Raw genomic sequence first — 19,209 nt, 5'->3', positions numbered from 1 at the left:
GAGCTGCCAACTCAGATATGCGTCGGGCGGATGTAATCGCCACCAGGAATGCTACCTTAAAGGATAGGTACCTGAGGGACGCAGATTTCAGGGGTTCATAGGGTGCCTGAGTAAGGGAATGGAGAACCCGTGGCAAGTCCCAGGAAGGATATCTGTGGACCTTAGAAGGCCTGAGGTTGGCCACTCCTCTGAGAAATTCTTGGATTTCCGGAAGGGAGTGGAGAGGTACCTGTGAGGCCCCGCCAAGGCAGAAGAGATAGCTGCCAGGTGGCGACGGATGGTGCTGGTAGAGAGGCCTTGGTGGAAACCTTTCATGAGGAAGGAGATTATCCTGTGAATGGGAAGACACAGGGGAGATAAGCCCTCCTGCGAGCACCACTGATGGAATTTGGACCAGGTATGGTCGTATATCCGGTTGGTAGACCCTCTTCTAGACTTCAGGATGATTTCCACTGTGTCCGGGTCGTACCCTCGCAGGTCTAGGTCTCTCCGGATAAAAGCCAGGCGGTGAGGTGGAACCACTCCGGGTCTGGATGAAAGGAGGCCCCCTGCCGCAACATATCCTCCGAAACGGGGAGTCGCCAGGGGTCCTGGACGGACAGCTGTTGGAGGTCTGCGAACCAGGGCCGGCGAGGCCAGTGGGGGGCGATCAGGATTACTCGAGCCCTCTCTAGGATGATCTTGTGGACCATGTCTGGGAGAATTGGAATTGGAGGGAAGGCATACAGAAGACCTGGAGGCCAAGGGATCCTGAGAGCATTGATTGCCTCTGCTCCCGGGGATGGAAATCTGGAGATGAAGCGAGGGAGCTGGGCATTGGCTTCGGTCGCAAACAGATCCAGCACTGGATGGCCGAACCTGAGGCAGATTTGGTGGAACAGTGCCTGATGGAGATTCCACTCTCCTGGATCTATGGTCGCTCGCGAGAGCCAGTCAGCTTGGACGTTGAGGCTCCCCGAGATGTGATCGGCTAGAAGCGACTGGAGATGTTTCTCCGCCCAAAGGCCTAACTTTAGGGCCTCCCTCATGAGGGCCTTGGATGTTGTGCCTCCCTGTCTGCAAATGTGGCTTTTTGTGGCTATGTTGTCGGTAAGAATCAGAACATGCTGGTTGGAGATGTGAGGTTTGAACTGTTTTAGAGCTAGGGACACAGCTCTTAATTCTAGCCAATTGATGGGCCTGGAGGCTTCCTCCGGTGACCACGTGCCCTGGGCTATTAGACCCTGGGCATGGGCTCCCCAGCCCGATAGGCTGGCATCTGTGGTGACAACAAAGTGGTCTGGGCACCGGAAGGGAGATCCCTTGTCTAGGGCTGGAGAAGTCCACCACTTGAGGGATCTGCGAACTGCCGGTGGAATGGCGATGCGACGAGTCGAGTTGCTGTGCCCCGATCTCTGGAATGGTAACAGAAGCCACTGTAGTTCCCTGGCGTGAAGACGAGCCCAGGGGACAATGCCAATACACGACACCATCTTTCCCAGTAGGGAAGATAGGGTGACAATGGAGGCAGATTGTTGAGATAGAATACAAGAAATAAGATCCAACATGCTGTGTTTTCTGTCAGAAGAGAGGAAAACCTGGGATATCTCAGAATTAATGATAGTTCCCAGATGTAGAATGGAAGTAGATGGCTTAAGGTGGCTCTTTTTGAAATTTATGGAGAAACCATGGTTCTGTAGGACTGACATGGTGGAAGAGAGATCTGCAGCCACTCCATTTTTAGAATTTCCATGAATTAAAATGTCATCTAAATAACATAAAATATGAATGGGCGTGGCCCGGATATGTGCCGCCAGGGATCCCAAGAGCTTGGTAAAGACTCTGGGAGCCGAGGAAAGCCCAAATGGCATAGCCCTATACTGAAAATGTTTGCCCTGGAAGGCAAAACGTAAAAATTTTCTATGGCCTTTGGCAATGGGGATATGGAGGTAAGCTTCCGTAAGGTCCAGGGAGACCATAAAATCCCCAGGATGCAGGGCGGCTAAGATGGAAGATAAGGAATGCATTTTAAATTTCCTATATTTAATGAATTGGTTCAAATTATTTAGGTCTAAGATGGCTCTCCAGCCTCCAGAGGTCTTAGGGACCATGAAGAGGATGGAGTAGAAGCCCAAGCCTCTCTGGAGAGAGGGGACCGGTTGGATAGCTTTAATAGCCAACAAGTGGGAAATAGCTTCCTCCATTTGGATACGAGATGGAGAGGAGCTGGGAGAGGGACAAGAAATAAAACGCTTAGGGGGAGGAGAAATAAACTCTAAACGGAGACCCCTTTCCACAGTATCAATGACCCAGGGGTCCTTACAAGAACGGTGCCAGGAGGTGGAAAACCAGGCCAGGGAAAAGAGGAAGACTCACCATCTGGGTTTTTTGGAAGCCCTGGTAGAGGGGGATCCTCTCTGGTAGCGAGAACCTCTGCCCCTGGTGTTTCTAGATTGGGATCGAAACCGAGGGGAATACTGACCTGGATTCCTTTGAAAGGCGAAACCCTGATCCTGTTGACGACCTGTGCGCCGAAAGGACTGCGGTTTAGGGGCCTTCTTGGTGGTAGGTCCTAAGACCTTTTCTTGTCCGTGGTCTCTGTGAGGAGAGGGTCCAGAAGGTCTCCGAAGAGGAGATTTCGTTTCAGAGGACCCATGGCTAACTGCCACTTCTGCCTTACTCCCGCCTGCCAAGGGCGGAGCCATAGAAGTCTTCTGGCCATTGTGGAGGCCGCTACTGACCTGGCTGCAAATCTGGAAGATTGGAGAGTAGCATCCACTACGTATTGGGCAGCTGCGAAGATTTTGTTGAAATCTTGTTGGCCTCGTAGATCATCTGGAGGTAGATGTTGTTGGAGCTGACGAAGCCACAAGAGCATAGCTCTGGAGAAGAAAGATGCTGCTGCAGCACTTTTAATGGCCCATGAGTCTGCGAAGAAACCTCTCTTGAGCATTTGCTCAAGACGCTTGTCTTCTGGACGGAGGACCTCCTCTGCTTCGCCAGGCATGGCAGCAGCCGAGTGGAGAGTCTTCACCGGTTCATCTGGCCTGGGACAGGCTAGGAGCTCCTCATAAGAGGGAGAGAGCTTGTAGAGCTTCCTGTCCTTGGAAGTGGGAGTGAAGCCAGAGGTTGGATGGTCCCACTGTTTGAGTAAGGCGTCCTTAAACAATTTGGGCATAGGAATTACCTCATTGTCTTCCTGTTCTCCCATGAAGTAAGGAAGATTTTCCTCCGGAGGATCTTTGGAAGGAGTAGCCTGCTTTTCTTGCCCGGCTAGCCCCGTGGATACTCTTGCTTTGAGAAGGAGAGATTTGAAGAGTTGAGATGGAAAGATGGCAGCTGGGGCCAAATCTTAATTTGAGATTCCTCATCTTCCGACAGACGCTGAAAGGGGTCATCCTCCTCCTCTGCTTCCACATCCTCATTCTCTTCCTGAGAAGAATCTGAGTCCTCCATGACTGGGGCTCTGTAGGAAGGAGAAGAACTCACGGTACGGGAGGAGCGTGGAGGGAGATGAGACAGAGAAGGAACATTGATGGCCGAGAGTTTAGCATCAATGGTTTTAGTCAAAACAGACAAGATAGACTGAAACTCCGGAGGCAAGGAAGAAATATCAGCCGGAAAGTTAGAAGGATCCCTGAAGGCATGTGAAGGTTCTGGCTGGGAGGAATCTTCAGTAATATCTGGCTCCTCTGGACCTAAGCCCCATAGATTAGGTTGGGGTGGATTTAGGTTTGGCTCATCCAGGGATAGCACAGGAACCCCAGAGAGAGGCAGGTTAGAGGCCTCCGGGGGGGTTGGATTCATATGCACTTGGGCCTGCACCTTTAAACGTTTGGCTGATTTATCATGTATTTTTTGCAGGGCTAGGTCCCTTCTCTTCTCAGCCCTGGTGGACTTGGCCAAGGAATGGGCTCCTGAAGAAGAGGAGGAAGAGGCCTGGGGGATATTAGTAGATTCATCACCAATAGGCCTAACCTCTCTGGGACCTTTGGTAGTGCCTCCCTTGGGAAAAGAAGCCATAGTCTGAACAAATTACAGAAGACAAGGCTTGAGCCAAAGAAAATAGGGGGGAGAAGAATTTAATAGCTTTCACAAGAGGAGAGGTGACCCTGCTCCTAGGCCCAGGAGCGGCTGCGACTTAGGGGCAATCTGGACGGAACCAAGAGTTCGTGTCCCTAAATGCAGCGTGGCAGGCCTCACTAAACTTAACTTAAGTAAACCAAGGCACACTGGTTGGAGGCCACTTCCATGGAGAATGGACCTGAGGAAACTCACAGCTACTCCAGGGTCAAGCGGTGGACTGGAAGCACTGATGGATGACCAAGCAGGGCAAACCGAAAGTGCGAAGTTACTGGGCGCGAGGGCCTTCGGGTTTTTTTGCAATCGGAGGGAACTAAGTCCGGGAGACAAATGAGTCCCACACCGCAGGAGGTAAATAGCCTTTTAATCCTTATATAAACAATGGCTTGCCCGGCAGGACCTCCAGGCCAAGAGGAAAAAGATAAAATTCCAGGCCGGCCGCAGCAACAGCACGGAGGGAAAAAAAGCCGCAAATGGCTGCGCCGCCCACTTCTCCCCCAAACTCGAAGCCCGATACGGCTGAGTAGATTTCACTGCCGGCAAGCTTTAGTAATAAAATAATCTTACTGTTTTAGATGAGAAAGGATCGAAGGGAAGGTGTTTTGAGAGGAACGAGCGTTCACGCGACCCGCTGGATGCGGGGACTGAGCGAATTCTGGGGAAGGGGTGGATCCAGCAGGCTTTTTTAATACTAGGCTCAGTCCCATCGGATTGGACAGGAGCAACCCACGTGACTGCTGGACCCACTCCTTCAGTACGGAGAACTGAAGTTCAAGGCAATTAAGATTTTGCAACCTATATCAAATGTGCATGTATTTATATTTGTGTGTAAATAAAACCAGGGTGGAAAGGTAAGCCAGTTTGGTGGATCTTTTTTCCCTCAGGTGCCAAAAGAGCATGTGTGCATGCTATCGCGCATGCGCAAGTGCTCACACCCATAATTCAACACCTGGGGAGGGTGAAAACAGCTTCCCCCACCCCTCAGAGGCTGGAAACGACCTGTTTCCCAACTTCTAGTGGGCGCAGTAGGCTCGTATTTTACCCTCCCCAGGCTCCAAAGGCTTCCCCTCAGAAGGCTCTCCGGAAGCCAAAAATGCCCTCTGAGAGCATTTGCACAAGTCAAAAATCAGCTGGCAGGCACACACATGCACATTGGAGCTGAGCTAGTGCAACAGTTTGCGTGCCAGCAGATATGGCTACGAATGCCACCTGTGGCACCTGTGCCATAGGTTCTCCATCACTAGTCTAGTGGATGTGGCACCAGGCTAGAAAAGGAAAGTCCATGAGTTCTATCTAGTCTTGCCATAGCCATGAAAACCAGCTGGATGACCTTGGGTGAGGTATTCTCTATCAGTCAATTCATCACACAGGATACTGTTGTGGGGAAAATAGGAGGACAAAGGTATATTGGATATGTTCATAATTTTAAGTTATTTGTAAAAATAATAAAGACAGGTACAAATAAATACATGTAAATATAAACTTATTTTTCAAATTAGTTCTGAAACAATACAGTAGAACTTCGTGGCACACATCCTTCAAGGAAAAAAATTACCAATACACACAAATGCTTATATTTTCAAAACATAGATTCCACAACACATTTTTACTTTGGTCTCTCACATTTTCCTCATATTAGAAGAAAGAATAAACAGCTTCTAAATAATATGTCAACCTATACTTTTTTCTTGTGTATGAGGATTCTTAAGCATTTTTACAAGCAAGCTAAATAAACTTCCAGGATAATTGAAAGTGGAGAGGGCGGCATAGAAATCTAATAAATAATAATAATAATAATCATAATAATAATAATAATTATTATATTATTACTATTTCTAGGAGTCAATAAATAAATGGATGTGTTGAATGTTATACAAAGTTTGTGTTATTGAAAACAGCATAATTATTTTACATGTTTTATTCTATTCCATTTTATTATTTTCAAACAGGTTCTGTCAATTTCTTACCTTTAAAAATGGCAATGAGTTTGAAATTCTAAATACATGTGACATTTTATTTAGATCAACTGATTATTCTCATCCCTACATATACTTTAATACCATATTCTTCAAAATCATGACACTGAGCAGCAACTTTTTTCAACAGCCAATCTGATTCTATTGTTTGTTTGATTTTAAAAGAAGCTTACCTAAAATGCTCTTCAATGACCTTGAATACTTACTAAAATTCATTCCATACTCTCTATGAAAAAAAAAATCAAGGTTCTTCTAAGAAGCAATAGGAAGCTATTACTTATTCCTCTGGTTGATAACATTATCAAGAAAACAAACTATTGTAACCTTTCATTATTTATTTACTGACTTTTATCCTCCCTTTATTACTTTATAAGTAACTCAAGGCAGCAAATATACCTAATACCCATTCCTCCTCCTATTTTCTCCACAGTAACACTGCGGGGTAGGTTGGACTCAGTGACTGACTGGTCCAAAGTCACCCAACCAGCTCTCACGCCTAAGATGTGACTAGAACTCAATATCTCCCGATTTCTAGGCCAGCACCTTAACCATTACACCAAACTGGCTCTCAACCATACTTTTCATGATTCATGCTTTCATAATACCAACACAACTATCCTGCCTAAGCAGGAGGTTGGACTAGAAGACTTCCAAGGTTCTTTCCAACTTATTCTAGTCTGGTTCTGGTTCTAGAGCTAGGTCTATTCTTATGATACACTACTCCATGTATTTATTAAACACATTTATATGACCACTGAATTCACATAGCGATTCTGGTGGCTTACAGCATTAAATACCACAACATATTAACTATAAATGTGGTTTTATATGTACATTTCTGTTAATTTTATACATAATGTACACCTAGATGTCATTCAAATTTACCTTAGTCAGCTTCATAATACTTCAGCTTCATTACGGTATATTAGATTTCTTAAATAAGGATATGTAAAAATGCATTCTGAACTCTTGGATTCTGGAGTGAAAAGAGACTTTTGCATATACTTTTAATCAAAACCAACTGCTACAAACTGCAGCACATAGTAACATAGCACACAGAAGGAAAAGCTACAAAAAAGACCTACCTCCATTGATTGGCAAAGGTGCCAGAAGTAGGCCTTTGACACCTATTTTGGGAGAAGTTTGTCCATAGCGTGCACGTTCAAGTGTTATCGAAGCAGATGTTGACCGATCAGGATTCAACACAGTGACATTTATGAGAGCCGTATAATACATTAAATTAGAATTATCTGCACTAGCTCGGAGAGGGTAACTGTTAAACAGGACCAAAATGGGCAGAGGGGATAAGTAGCTCCAGTAAGGCAAAATCCACTTCAGAATCATTTTCAGCTCTTTAAAAATAAAAATGCTATTTTGTTGTGAAAATTTCTTGCGGCTCCTGTTTATAACGGGCACCTCGTCACATCAATCCGCTCCACAATCCGAAGAAGCCAAAAAGTAATCTGGTACCTCTCTCCATCCAGTCACCCCCCACCCGTCGAAAAAAATACTTAAAATGGTGGGAGAGCGAGGTGGGGGGATTGCTACGGTTTTTTTTTTTTTAAAGGAAACAAATCACATCCAACAAGCCCGTTTTAATCTAAAGCGATGCGGCTTTAGGTTAGGCTATGGAGTCAGTTTATTCAGAGGAGAAATATTCGTTATCCCGCCGTTTGGAGCCGAGGCCAAGCAGTCTTTCCCTTTATGGATGGCCCAAAGGAGCTTCTCCCCCCACCACCTCCGGCCTGCCCGGTTGCCTCTCTTGGGGGCTTCCCCAAAATCGCACTGCCTTCAAGCCTCCGGGACAAAAAAAAGCGCAATAGCTCCTCGGAAAGACCTTTTTTTTCCTTCCCCGGGAAAGGCGAAGGGGAAAACAGACGGCGGGAGAGCGAAGCAGAAGAACACGACGGAGGGAAGGACGGGGGCCGTTAGGGTTTAGCGACGCCGTTCTGCTCGAAGCTCCCCACCCCCCACCCCGGTGGTCGTTGCGGCGGCTGCCGCCGCCGCCTTCTCCAGGCTGCTGAGGGGTTGCTGCAAAATCAGCGCGCGGGAGGCCGTCGAGCGTCGCTCTCTCGGAAGACTTCGCGAGCCGGCGGTTTTCAGCCTCAGGCTTCTGGCTGGGTCCCGAGGCGGAGCCCTTCCTCGCACGTAGCCTCCACAGCCCTTTCCCAACGGCAGGCGAGCGTCCGCAGCAGAGGAAGGAGCGGGAGCTCCATGAAAGCCGCAAGCCCGCCGCCACCGGACCCTGCCCTTTGTTCGTCCCGAAAGCCACAGGCGGGTTATTAGCGCGCGCGCGGGGCCCCACCCACCCGCCAACCAAAGCAGCAGCCGGCCTCTCCTTTCCCCTCGTGAACCGAACGGCTTTCCTCCACAGCACTTTTTTACGGCCGAGCCACCCGCCAGCTGCCGACTGTTGTTCGGTTGGGGGGGTTGTCGCGGCCGGCGCGCAGGCGCACTGCACCAACCCGACTCTTCACCTCCCCCTTCGACGAGGAAGTGGGATTGAAGTCACGCCCCCTCTTCCCCCCACCACCTCGGGGGAGAGAGGCGGGGTGGAGGGAGAGACACCCCCCCCAGGGTCCAGGAGGAGGAGCTAGGAGATGGTGCGCGCGAGCTCCTGTGGAAAGTGAGGTAGCGTCAGCCTGCCGAGGTAGACAGGTTGTTACTTTTGGGGGTCCCCGTGATGTTGGTGAGGACTGCGGCGGGATGGAGGATGCAATCCAAGAATGTACGGGAGTATGGATTGCCCTCCCCTCCGTCTGTCTCCCCCTCCCTTCCTCTCTCTGTCTCTCCCTTCCTCCCATCCCCACAGCTAACACCCCCCTCCCGCCGAAGTGCAGATATTATGGTGCACTGCCTGGTGCACCAGTTGCGGCCCTACTTGGACAGGGAGTCATTGCTCACAGTCGCTCATGCCCTCATCACCTCGAGGTTCGATTACTGCAACGTTCTCTACATGGGGCTGCCTTTGAAAAGTGTTCGGAAACTTCATATCGTGCAGAATGTGACCGGGAGAGCTACCGTGGGGCTTCACAGATTCGCCCACGTTTCTACAACACTCCGTGGCCTGCACTGGCTGGCAATCAGTTTCTGGTCACAATTCAAAGTGTTGGTAATGACCTTTAAAGCCCTACATAGCAGTGGACCAGAATACCTCCGGAACCGCCTTCTACCGCACGAATCCCAGCGGCCAATAAGGTCCCACAGAGTAGGCCTTCTCTGGATCCCGTTGATCAAACAATGTCGTTTGGCGGGCCCCAGGGGAAGAGCCTTCTCTGTGGCGGCCCCGGCCCTGGCCTTCTGGAATCAACTCCCCCTCCAGAGATTAGAACGGCCCCACCCTCCTTGTCTTTCGCAAATTACTGGTACTCAAGACCCACCTATATCGCCAGGCATGGGGGAACTGAGACACCTCCCCAAGGCGTTTATATTTTATGTTTTGGTATGTATGTGTTGCATGGTTTTTAATTGTTGGGGTTTTATATATCTTTCTCTTTTAATATTAGATTTGTTGCAATGTTATATTGTCTTTAATTATTGTTGTGAGCCACCCCGAGTCTTCGGAGAGGGGCGGCATACAAATCTAAATAATAATAATAATAATAATAATAATAATAATTATTATTATTATTATTATGACCACAATTGAGACCACATATTTATGTTGTTGAGTGAGACCTTTCTTAAATGAGTTTTGCCACATTTTACCACCTTTCTTGCCTCAGTTGTTAAGTGAATCATTGTAATTGATAAGTTAATAAGTGTCTACAGCAGTGTTTCCCAACCTTACCAACTTGAAGATATTTGGACTTCAACTCCCAGAATTCCCCAGCCAGCGAATGCTGGTCTATGGAGATTTTCTGTCTTCTGATCATGGTCAGTATTGCCCCCACAATCTGGGTCCTCATTTTACCCCCCTCAAAAGGATGGAAGGCTGAGTCAACTTTGAGCCGGTGATGAGGTTTGAACCGCTGACCTGCAGATCTAGCAGTCAGCTCTAGTGGCCCACAGCACTGCACTCTACCTGCTGCGCCACCTTGGCTCTTCCTACCAGTACGTATAATTGCATGTAGCTCCGGGTCTCTGGCGTGCGTACGTGCCTTGAGTGAGAGTTTGCTTCTGTGCCTGTGCAGAAAGCAAAATCTTGCGAGCGTGCAAGATTTCATAGACTTTTTGCTTCTGCACATGTGTGGAAGCAAAATAAAAAAATCAATGAAATCTCGCATGCATGTGAGTCCCCTCGCAAGATCTTGCTTCCTGTACATGCGCAGAAGTAAACTCACGCTCGGAGGCATGCGCACAGGCCAGAGACACGGAGCTACGCGCAATTATACGTAATTGTAAGAACCCACTACTGGTCAGGGTTGTGCCAAAGAGGCAACTGGACTTTATGTTTTTTTTTTCTTTGAAGATGTTTCACTTCTCATTCAGGAACCTTCTTCAGCTCTAGGAATCTAAGAATCAGAACTGAAGAAGCTTCTTGAGTGAGAAGCCAAACGTCTTCCAAGAGAAAATGGTGGCCTCTTGAAAAAGCACGTTTCAGACTGGTTGTGAAGTGAATCAGGTTTCGACATTGACTTTGCTCATCGGAAAATCCCCCCCAAATGATCTCATAACTCCGGTACACTGCAACCGTCGTAAATAGGAGTCACTTGACAAGCATCTGAATTTTGAACATATGACTTTGGGGATGCTGCAAAAGTTGTAACTCTGAAAAATGGTCATGTCACTTTTTTCAGTGCTGTTGTAATTTTGAACTGTCACTTAATGAACTGTTGTAAATCGAGGACTACCCGTAATTCCTTGCCTTAGATTAATCCTTTATCAAACTCACATAATGCAGTTTTAAACCAAGCAGACAGCAGCAATAATTTTTTGAATGATCTTTAGGCATCACAACTTACCCCTTGTGGTTAATGACCATTTCAACAAACTGTTAGTAGAGAAGATAATTTTTTAGGTATGTGTTTTTTTATTCTGACTGGGGAGGCGAGGGCTCTCATGATAGCAAATACTGCTTCAACTCTAGGCATTCATGTGATCAAGGGAATGGAGCATCTCCCTTATGAAACTAGATTGCAACGCCTTGGTCTCTTCAGCCTTGAAAGACGGGGGTTTAAGGGGTGACTTGATCGAAGTGTATAAAATCATGCACGGGATAGAAAAGGTGGATAGAGAAAAATTCTTTTCTCTATCACACAATACTAGGACGAGGGGGCACTCCCTAAAGCTCATAGGTAAGACAGTGAGGACAAATCAAGGGAAATATTTCTTTACCCAGAGGGTCGTTGGTTTATAGAATTCACTTCCAGAATGTTGTGGTTAGCTCTGGCCCAGCTCCTGCCCCAAGGAATATGCAGGTGGATGTGGGGGAAATATCCACATGCCGCAGGCCTGTTTTGCTCCTGATGGAATCTGCCGACGAAGCCTCCTCTGACCAAGGAAGCATGAGTGACAGGAAAGAGGGGAGTTTAGCAGACAGCCCAGGAGGAGATCAATCATCTGTATCATCCCTGGATTCTGAACAAGAATTAATGACACAACCACACATGCCTAGAGTGATGCATAGGAGACAACAACTGAAGGATTATTACAAGAGAAAATGAGGCCACCTGTGATTGGGTGGGGCTGCTGTAATTAGTGCTACAGATAAAAGTGCAGCCTGGTGTTTTAGCCTCATGGCAGTTTATCTGATTCATTGTTTCGTCAAGATTGTGGTTTTGTGCTGTTCAAGATTGTGTGTGGACTCTCTGGACTTTAGAATTGGACTCAATTACCCAGTTATTGGGTGAGCAATTGGATTGCATTTAACCTGTGCATTGTGTGTACCAGAAAATCCCTTTGACCTTTAAAAAGAGAGCTGTTTCTGTTTTTCTGTTTATAAAAACTTTTGGCTTTTCCTTTTATCGTGTGGTGTGTGTCTTCCTGGACTAATTACTCTGTAATTACGTGCGGTTGAAACATGCCGGCAGAACACAGAAGAGGTCATGACAGCTGTCAGTCTGGATAGCTTCAATGCAGGATTAGACAGATTCGTGGATGCCAAGTGTATCGGTGGTTATTGAAACGGATGTCCATGTGCCGCCTCTATGTTGCTTGAAGCAGGCAGGATTCCCTTGAGTACCATTTGTTGGGGGTCAAGGGAAAGGGAGGGTCTTGCCTTCTCTTTCTGCTCAAGATCCCCATGTACAATTGGTGGGCCACTGTCTGACACAGAATGCTGGACTCAATGGGCTTCAGCATGGCTCTCCTTATGTTCTTATGTCTTTTTTGGCTCTTAAATTTTTAATCCCTGAGAAAGGCAGAATAAATGCTGGAAGGAGTGGAGGAAACAGTAAATATATAATTTTTTGCACATCATATGGCTCATTGAGCAAACCATGGCTGTTTCTTACATATACAGTATTCTACTGTGATGTTACATATGTTCTACTGTTGGTATGTGTGTATGGATAATGCTTGAAGTACCATATACCTGTTTTCAGTGTTCTTTGAAGAACATAAATATTTCCTGAGTCCTAGTGGCAAGTGCAAGGCTCCAACATTATAAGCAATGATTAATCTCCAGTAGATTGCTTAAATCTTCCTTTCAGAGAGCTATTGCAATTGTGATACCTTTATTGCCAGTGTGAGGCAGCTAAATGAAAATCACATTGTATTGATTTAATTTTCCCTTAATGAAGGCCACATTTCTCTTCCTTGTAAAGCTTTATAGTGTGACATTTCGTAATAGATATTGACTCTGCACAGCCCACTAAAAATAGGAAGTTTGTGGCTGTGTAAATTCTCAGAAATGATGTTCATGCAAAATACTGTAGAAATATCAGTATAATTCAGGAACCATTTCTGAGCCAGTAGTGAAACATTCTGCTTTCACAGCATATCCTTCTCTTCATAACTTGAGACATACTGAGTGACAACCCAACAATTCTAAGCATTTTTCTGAAACTTGTCATAATTCTTTCCACTAAAAAAGGGGCAGAAAAATGACATATTTCCAAGGAATGTAACTAGATCACAATAACTAGTTTGTAGACAGTCGCTTCATCTTACAGGCACTTTGTCTGATGCTTTTAAAGACAAATGTAGAGTGCTAGGAATGTTCATTGCCTTCAGTTGATTAAATATATAAAAAGGCAAGATAAAAATACAAATAATAATTCATCATGGCTATATTTCTGGATTCTTTTTCGTGGGAATCTCAAGTTTGCATTTTTATATGAAAATTAAAACAGACTTGTTAATTTACAAATAAACTTATCCACTTACATGAACCGTCCCTGATCATATTTGTACTCAATATTGCTTTGTAAAATAAAACGTTTTGTCAGGGAGGACATCTCCCAGTGAGCCATAGCACTTCATAGTGCCTGAATTATACAACATTTTTCCACCATAGCCCAATACACAAGTCCAGTAATTTTCACGGCCGTTTCAGAAGAAGCAAGCTTAAAGATACCTTTCTTGATGCTCTACTGGACAAACTATCATTAAAACTGAAATTAAAAAGCAGGGCAAAAGAACATTGAAAGGATGCAGTCTAGTTTTTGCTCATAATTGGAAGTTTTTAAATTTAAAATTTAATTAAGTACATAAGAACTATTTATCACAATATTGTGTTCAGGGTGCATTCTTTTTAGGATATGTAGGAAACACTTTTTGTTTCAAAGACCAGATTGGCACTGGATTAATGTGTTAATAGCCACATAACATCACTGGGTGGGAAGATATGTAGCCCTTGATGTTCTTGTCTAAACAACACCACAGTCTCCTGAAAATACCCTGTCACCAACATCTATGGTAATGATTTTAAAGCCTAATTTTGGAGGGAAAATTCAAGTTGTCTTGATTCAAATCCTCCACTATCTACCAATCATAGTTTTAAGTACCTTCATTGATATCAATACTGTATATGGTATTTTGAAGCAAGAGGCAAATGCTTTAAGAGATGTTGCAGTGTTAAAGAGGAGACAATTAGCTCTTCTAAGAGCTTTTCTCTTCTCAAATCTCCTGGGAATGACTGGGCCAAAGGCCTTGAGAGATGTTCTCCCCCAACAAAGGAGATGACTGAGCAGATCCAGATTCTTGAATTTGCTCTACTCAGTAGAAGCAATTGCCTTGAAAATGTGTAATCAAGCTTTAAATCCCATTCACTGTCATCACATGAAGTATATATTTTAAAATTTTATAGAGTTATAGAAAAGCTCTTGACTTTGAAATGTTTATTATTCTGAGACTTATGAAGGGAAATCCTTGCAATGAATCACATGGGATGAATGGAGATCTCCAGTCTTAAGTTTCCATGCCGGTCTAAAATAATGATAATCTGTCATCATGAAAAATGGACATTTAAAGCAATTGAAATATTTATGGATTTATGAAAAATATTTTTCCCTTTAGCATGCCAACATCTTTCACTGTTTTCTCTGGTCCCATTCCTTGACAATTGAATTGGCTCATAGAAGGAATGGTTATTTAGATTGTGATTGGAACTGGGAGGAATGGGTCATTGCTGGAGAGACGGAGTAACGACACGGACACAAGAGCTGGATTTAAATTGGGTCATTTTTATTAACATAAATTTGCATAATTTATTCAATACTTTGCATAAATTAGCATAATCAACTATGACCCGGAACTGGACCTGCAGGGTCAAACAACTACTTCCGGGGCGGAAATGACGTTATGCCAAAAAACATTCCTGGGCAACTCATGGGCGTATCTCGATGCAAGTCCAGGTGAGGGCCAGGCCGTCACCTGCGACCCTGCCATGCTGTGCATGAGGGGGGTCCCACCGGCTAACCGGAATCCGGGAATTAAAGGTGCAGGACCCAAAGACAGGTTCCCCCCAGCTGCTCAGGCAGAAACTCCCTCCATGAGCTTGCGGAGAACCTGTCAATCATCCCCAAAGATGCCCAAGGGAGAACGCGCGGTTGCTAAACCACCCCAGTTTTCCGCCCCTAACCTGCCTACCCAAATGACCAAAGGTAAGCCAATTAACCTAATAAATGCAAGCACCCCCTAACCGCACATCCATCACCTCAGTGTGGAATGGGCGAAAAAACAGCTCTGCTAAGAGGCAGAACTGCAAAAAATTCCCATTCGGCCCCCTAAGGGCGACCCCTAAGCACACTGCGAAATAGTGGAGGGCGGGCGGGTGTCTGCTCAGCTCTGCAGTCCGGGTGAAAAGGGAGAGCCCCGGGCCTGCTCGCCCTTATATAGGGCAAGCAGGCCCCGCCCGGACCAATCAGGAGCCTGGCCAATCAGGCCCTGATCTCCCGAGCGAAGTCTCGCATCGCGAGACTTCGCCCGGGATCCAAAATGGCGGCCGCCATGAGGGACCGTGTCTCCCGGTCCCTCCAGCAAAGCCTGCCTGCCGGGTAAGTCCGGCGCTGCCCTTGCTGGAGAGACGGAGTAACGACACGAACACAAGAGCTGGATTTAAATTGGGTCAATTTTATTAACATAAATTTGCATAATTTATTCAATACTTTGCATAAATTAGCATAATCAACTATGACCCGGAACTGGACCTGCAGGGTCAAACAACTACTTCCGGGGCGGAAATGACGTTATGCCAAAAAACATTCCTGGGCAACTCATGGGCGTATCTCGATGCAAGTCCAGGTGAGGGCCAGGCCGTCACCTGCGACCCTGCCATGCTGTGCATGAGGGGGGTCCCACCGGCTAACCGGAATCCGGGAATTAAAGGTGCAGGACCCAAAGACAGGTTCCCCCCAGCTGCTCAGGCAGAAACTCCCTCCATGAGCTTGCGGAGAACCTGTCAATCATCCCCAAAGATGCCCAAGGGAGAACGCGCGGTTGCTAAACCACCCCAGTTTTCCGCCCCTAACCTGCCACAGGAGTGGGGGTCAGATCTCTATCTTGGCCCCCCGACTCCCCCCTCTAGCTGCGCCAGCTCACGCAGAGACCGCTGCAGGTCCTGTAAGAAGATGGCGTTCCCCCGCTCAGACAGGTGAACGCCATCGGCCCGGTAAAGCCATGGCCGGTCTATTGTGATAAGGGGATGGGGCACTACCACTCCCCCTAATTCCCTAACTGTTTTACCCATAGCCCTATTCACCCGTCGTCTAGCCCGGTGAATGGCCCTAAGGGAAGAGGCGTCCCTCCACACAAGCCTAGGTAATATTTCTGACCACACCACTTGCGTGGTGGGCCATACCTCATGAAGCCTTCGCAGGTCTTCGCGTGCCTGGATGATCAGCGCCAGGCCTCCCAGTATGCACAGGTCACGACTCCAGGAGCCGCCCCCCCCATACTGCCGGGCGCAGCCACAGAATGCTGACCGCCCAGCAACGCCGGTAGGAGACCCTCCCACCGCACACCTCTCCGGCCCATCCAGGCAACCCTGACCCACTGCCCCAGGGACAGCTGGGTCCCGACGGCGCTCCTGGCCACCAGGCGGCCGGCCCAGAAAATCATGCTGTGGCCACACAGCAGCGCCGTCGGTATCATGTCAGCCTGGGGACCCGCCAGAGGACACACACACACAGAGGTTACCAAGCCTAAGCCCTGCCTAGGATCCTCAGCGGGCCTAACATAACCCAAATATGCCGCTGACCGCCAGCGCCCGATCTCCCGAATCCACTGGGCCGGGAAACCAGAAAGTGCCGTGTTAGTGGCGGCGCCGATACGGAACGAATGCGTTCCATAACCGGCGGGATCCATGCCCACCTGGGCCATCGCCCTGAAAATTGTAAACGGGTCAGAGGGGTACCGTCCCAATGCCTAGACAGGTACCCCGGACCAGACCCCCGCAGACCACAATAAAGCTGTAGGGCGGCCACCGTACACACCAATTGGTCGGCGGCCGCACTAAGTTAGATGGTAACCCCTCTGCGTAGCTGATCTGTCTCAGACCGCCTTACCACAAGGGACACCCCCCTGTGTCTAAAGGCCAGATCAGCGTACTGGAAGGCACGGAGCAAATTGTCAGCCTGAGATGAGGCCAGGCCTCGCTGACCCTAAGGGCCCCCAAAAACATGACACAAGTCGCTGCCCAAAAAAGACGGGCCTCGTGCAATGAGGAACACAGGCTGCCAAAACCACGTTGATTAAAGACAGCTGCTCCACCGTCAGAGCCCGACGAGTGTCACCAGGGCCCCCCGCTTGCTCCCACATCGAGCCTTCCAGCACCTTCCGGATGCGAAAGTCACCCGAAAAATCTACAAACCCCCCCGCCTTAGACAGAAAGGCGAGGCCGGCTAACCTGGACCGGATCGTCCTAACTGACAGGCCACGCTGCCTAAGCTGGACGCAGAACTCGGCCAGGTGCTCTACAGGGACAGGCCAGCTAAGCTGGTAACCCCTGCCCTGCCTGAAATCCCCAAACTCCTTACCCGCACGCTGGTATGCCCTAAGGGTGCCGGGCGCTACAGACAAGGGGATTGCCCGGGATGCCTCGTCTCTCCACCACTCTGGATCCCTCCCAGACTCCAGAGGTGGCCGGGGAACTCCTCTGGCACCTCTTGGGCCCACGGGGCCAGGGTCCGAAACCTGGACAACTGACCACGGGACAAGGCATCAGCGACCCCGTTATCCAACCCGGGGACATGCTTAGCCAAAAACAATGCGTTTAGAGACAAGGACCTGTGCACAAAATGGCGGACAAGCCGCATGACCCTGTCGCTCTTCGAGGACAGGGCATTCACCACATGGACAACCGCTAGGTTGTCACACCAAAAGTGCACGGTCTTGTCCCGAAACTGCTCCCCCCAAAGCTCTAAGGCCACTATTAAGGGGAAGAGCTCCAAGAACGTCAGGTCCTTAACCAACGAAGAGGCACTCCATTCCGGAGGCCATGCTGACCAGCACCACTGGTCACCTAACACCACCCCGAAACCACAAGTCCCCGCGGCATCAGAGCAGAGCTGCAACTCAGCTTCCAAAAGAAGCTCGTGCCTCCAGAAAGACAAACCATTAAACCTGACCAAGAAATCCCGCCACACGCCGAGGTCAGCCCTGACCCCAGCGCAGAGGCGGGTACGATGATGGGGCAAACGGAGCCCCTTCATCGCGTCATACAACCTCCTGGAAAAAGCCCTACCAGGAACAACTACCCGACAGGCAAAATTAAGAATGCCTGCCAATTCCTGAAGCTGCCGTAGGGTCACCTTCCGGCAGCCCAGCACCTCATCAAGCTTCCTTTTAATCTTGACCAACTTCTCTAGGGGCAACCTAGAAGATTGCTCCTCTGAGTCCAGTTCAATACCCAGAAAGGTAATCCTGGTGGCGGGGCCTTCGGTCTTCTCAGAGGCTAAAGGCACCCCCAATTGAGCACAAAGGGCTTCGAAGTCCCGCATCAGGGCAAAACATTGCTCCGAATGCGCAGGCCCCGCCAACAGGAAATCATCAAGGTAGTGAACGACCGTACCCAGACCACTTTGCCTCCTGAGCGCCCACTCCAAAAAGGTGCTAAAACTCTCAAAAAGAGAGCACGAGACAGAGCAACCCATGGGCAAGGCCCTGTCCACGTAATAACCCCCCTCGAAATGGAAGCCCAACAGCTCAAAGTCGTCTGGGTGTATGGGGAGGAGCCGGAATGCCGACTTAATGTCGCATTTACCCATAAGGGCTCCCACCCCACACTTCCTAACCATAGTCACGGCTGCATCAAAGGATGCATACCGGACTGAACACAGTTCGTCAGGAATGAAGTCATTCACTGACTCCCCTTTTGGAAAAGACAAATGGTGAATCAACCTAAATTCACCACTCGCCTTTTTGGGGACCACACCTAAAGGAGACACACGAAGATTCGGGAAGGGCGGTTCCGGGAAGGGCCCGAGGACCCTGCCCTCGGCCACCTCCTTCCGAATCTTCGCCCTAACAATGTCTTCATGACCAACAACCGACCTAAGGTTGTCAGACATGAAGGCCTTCCTAACACCCGTGTAAGGGATTCGAAACCCCTCAGAGAAGCCTAGCCAGAGAGCGTCCGCTCTCTGGCGACGGTGGTAGTCACCCAACCAACCCTCAAGCACTCGCAAATCAATTGGGCTGGGCCCCTTTTCCCCCAACAGGTGGGGGAGGCTTTGGGGGACCCCCGCCCTTCTTTTCAGCCCCCTTCTTGGGGCGGGGGCACACGGCTGCGGAATGGTTCCCCCCACAACTCCCGCAGGCGTGACGAAACCTGCAAATGGGACGAAAA

General features: G+C 48.3%; 1 protein-coding gene across 2 annotated transcripts in view; it reads right to left on the bottom strand.

Annotated features, from left to right (window-relative positions):
- Positions 1-8,574, bottom strand: part of RNF130 (ring finger protein 130) — a 45,119-nt gene extending 36,545 nt beyond the window's left edge. The window contains exon 1 of one of the 2 annotated variants that reach the window (XM_070739089.1): positions 7,124-8,574. In XM_070739089.1, the coding sequence (XP_070595190.1) occupies positions 7,124-7,382 (259 nt within the window). In that variant the 5' untranslated portion in view covers positions 7,383-8,574. The remainder of the gene's footprint in view (positions 1-7,123) is intronic. The other variant, XM_070739090.1, reaches the window with a different exon arrangement.
- Positions 8,575-19,209: the final 10,635 nt, after the last annotated feature.

This window comes from Erythrolamprus reginae, chromosome 2 (assembly GCF_031021105.1).
Source record: "Erythrolamprus reginae isolate rEryReg1 chromosome 2, rEryReg1.hap1, whole genome shotgun sequence".
Taxonomy (NCBI): domain Eukaryota; kingdom Metazoa; phylum Chordata; class Lepidosauria; order Squamata; family Dipsadidae; genus Erythrolamprus; species Erythrolamprus reginae.
The sequence above is the reverse complement of the archived record's forward strand: the minus strand, read 5'-3'. Positions and strand labels throughout refer to the sequence as shown.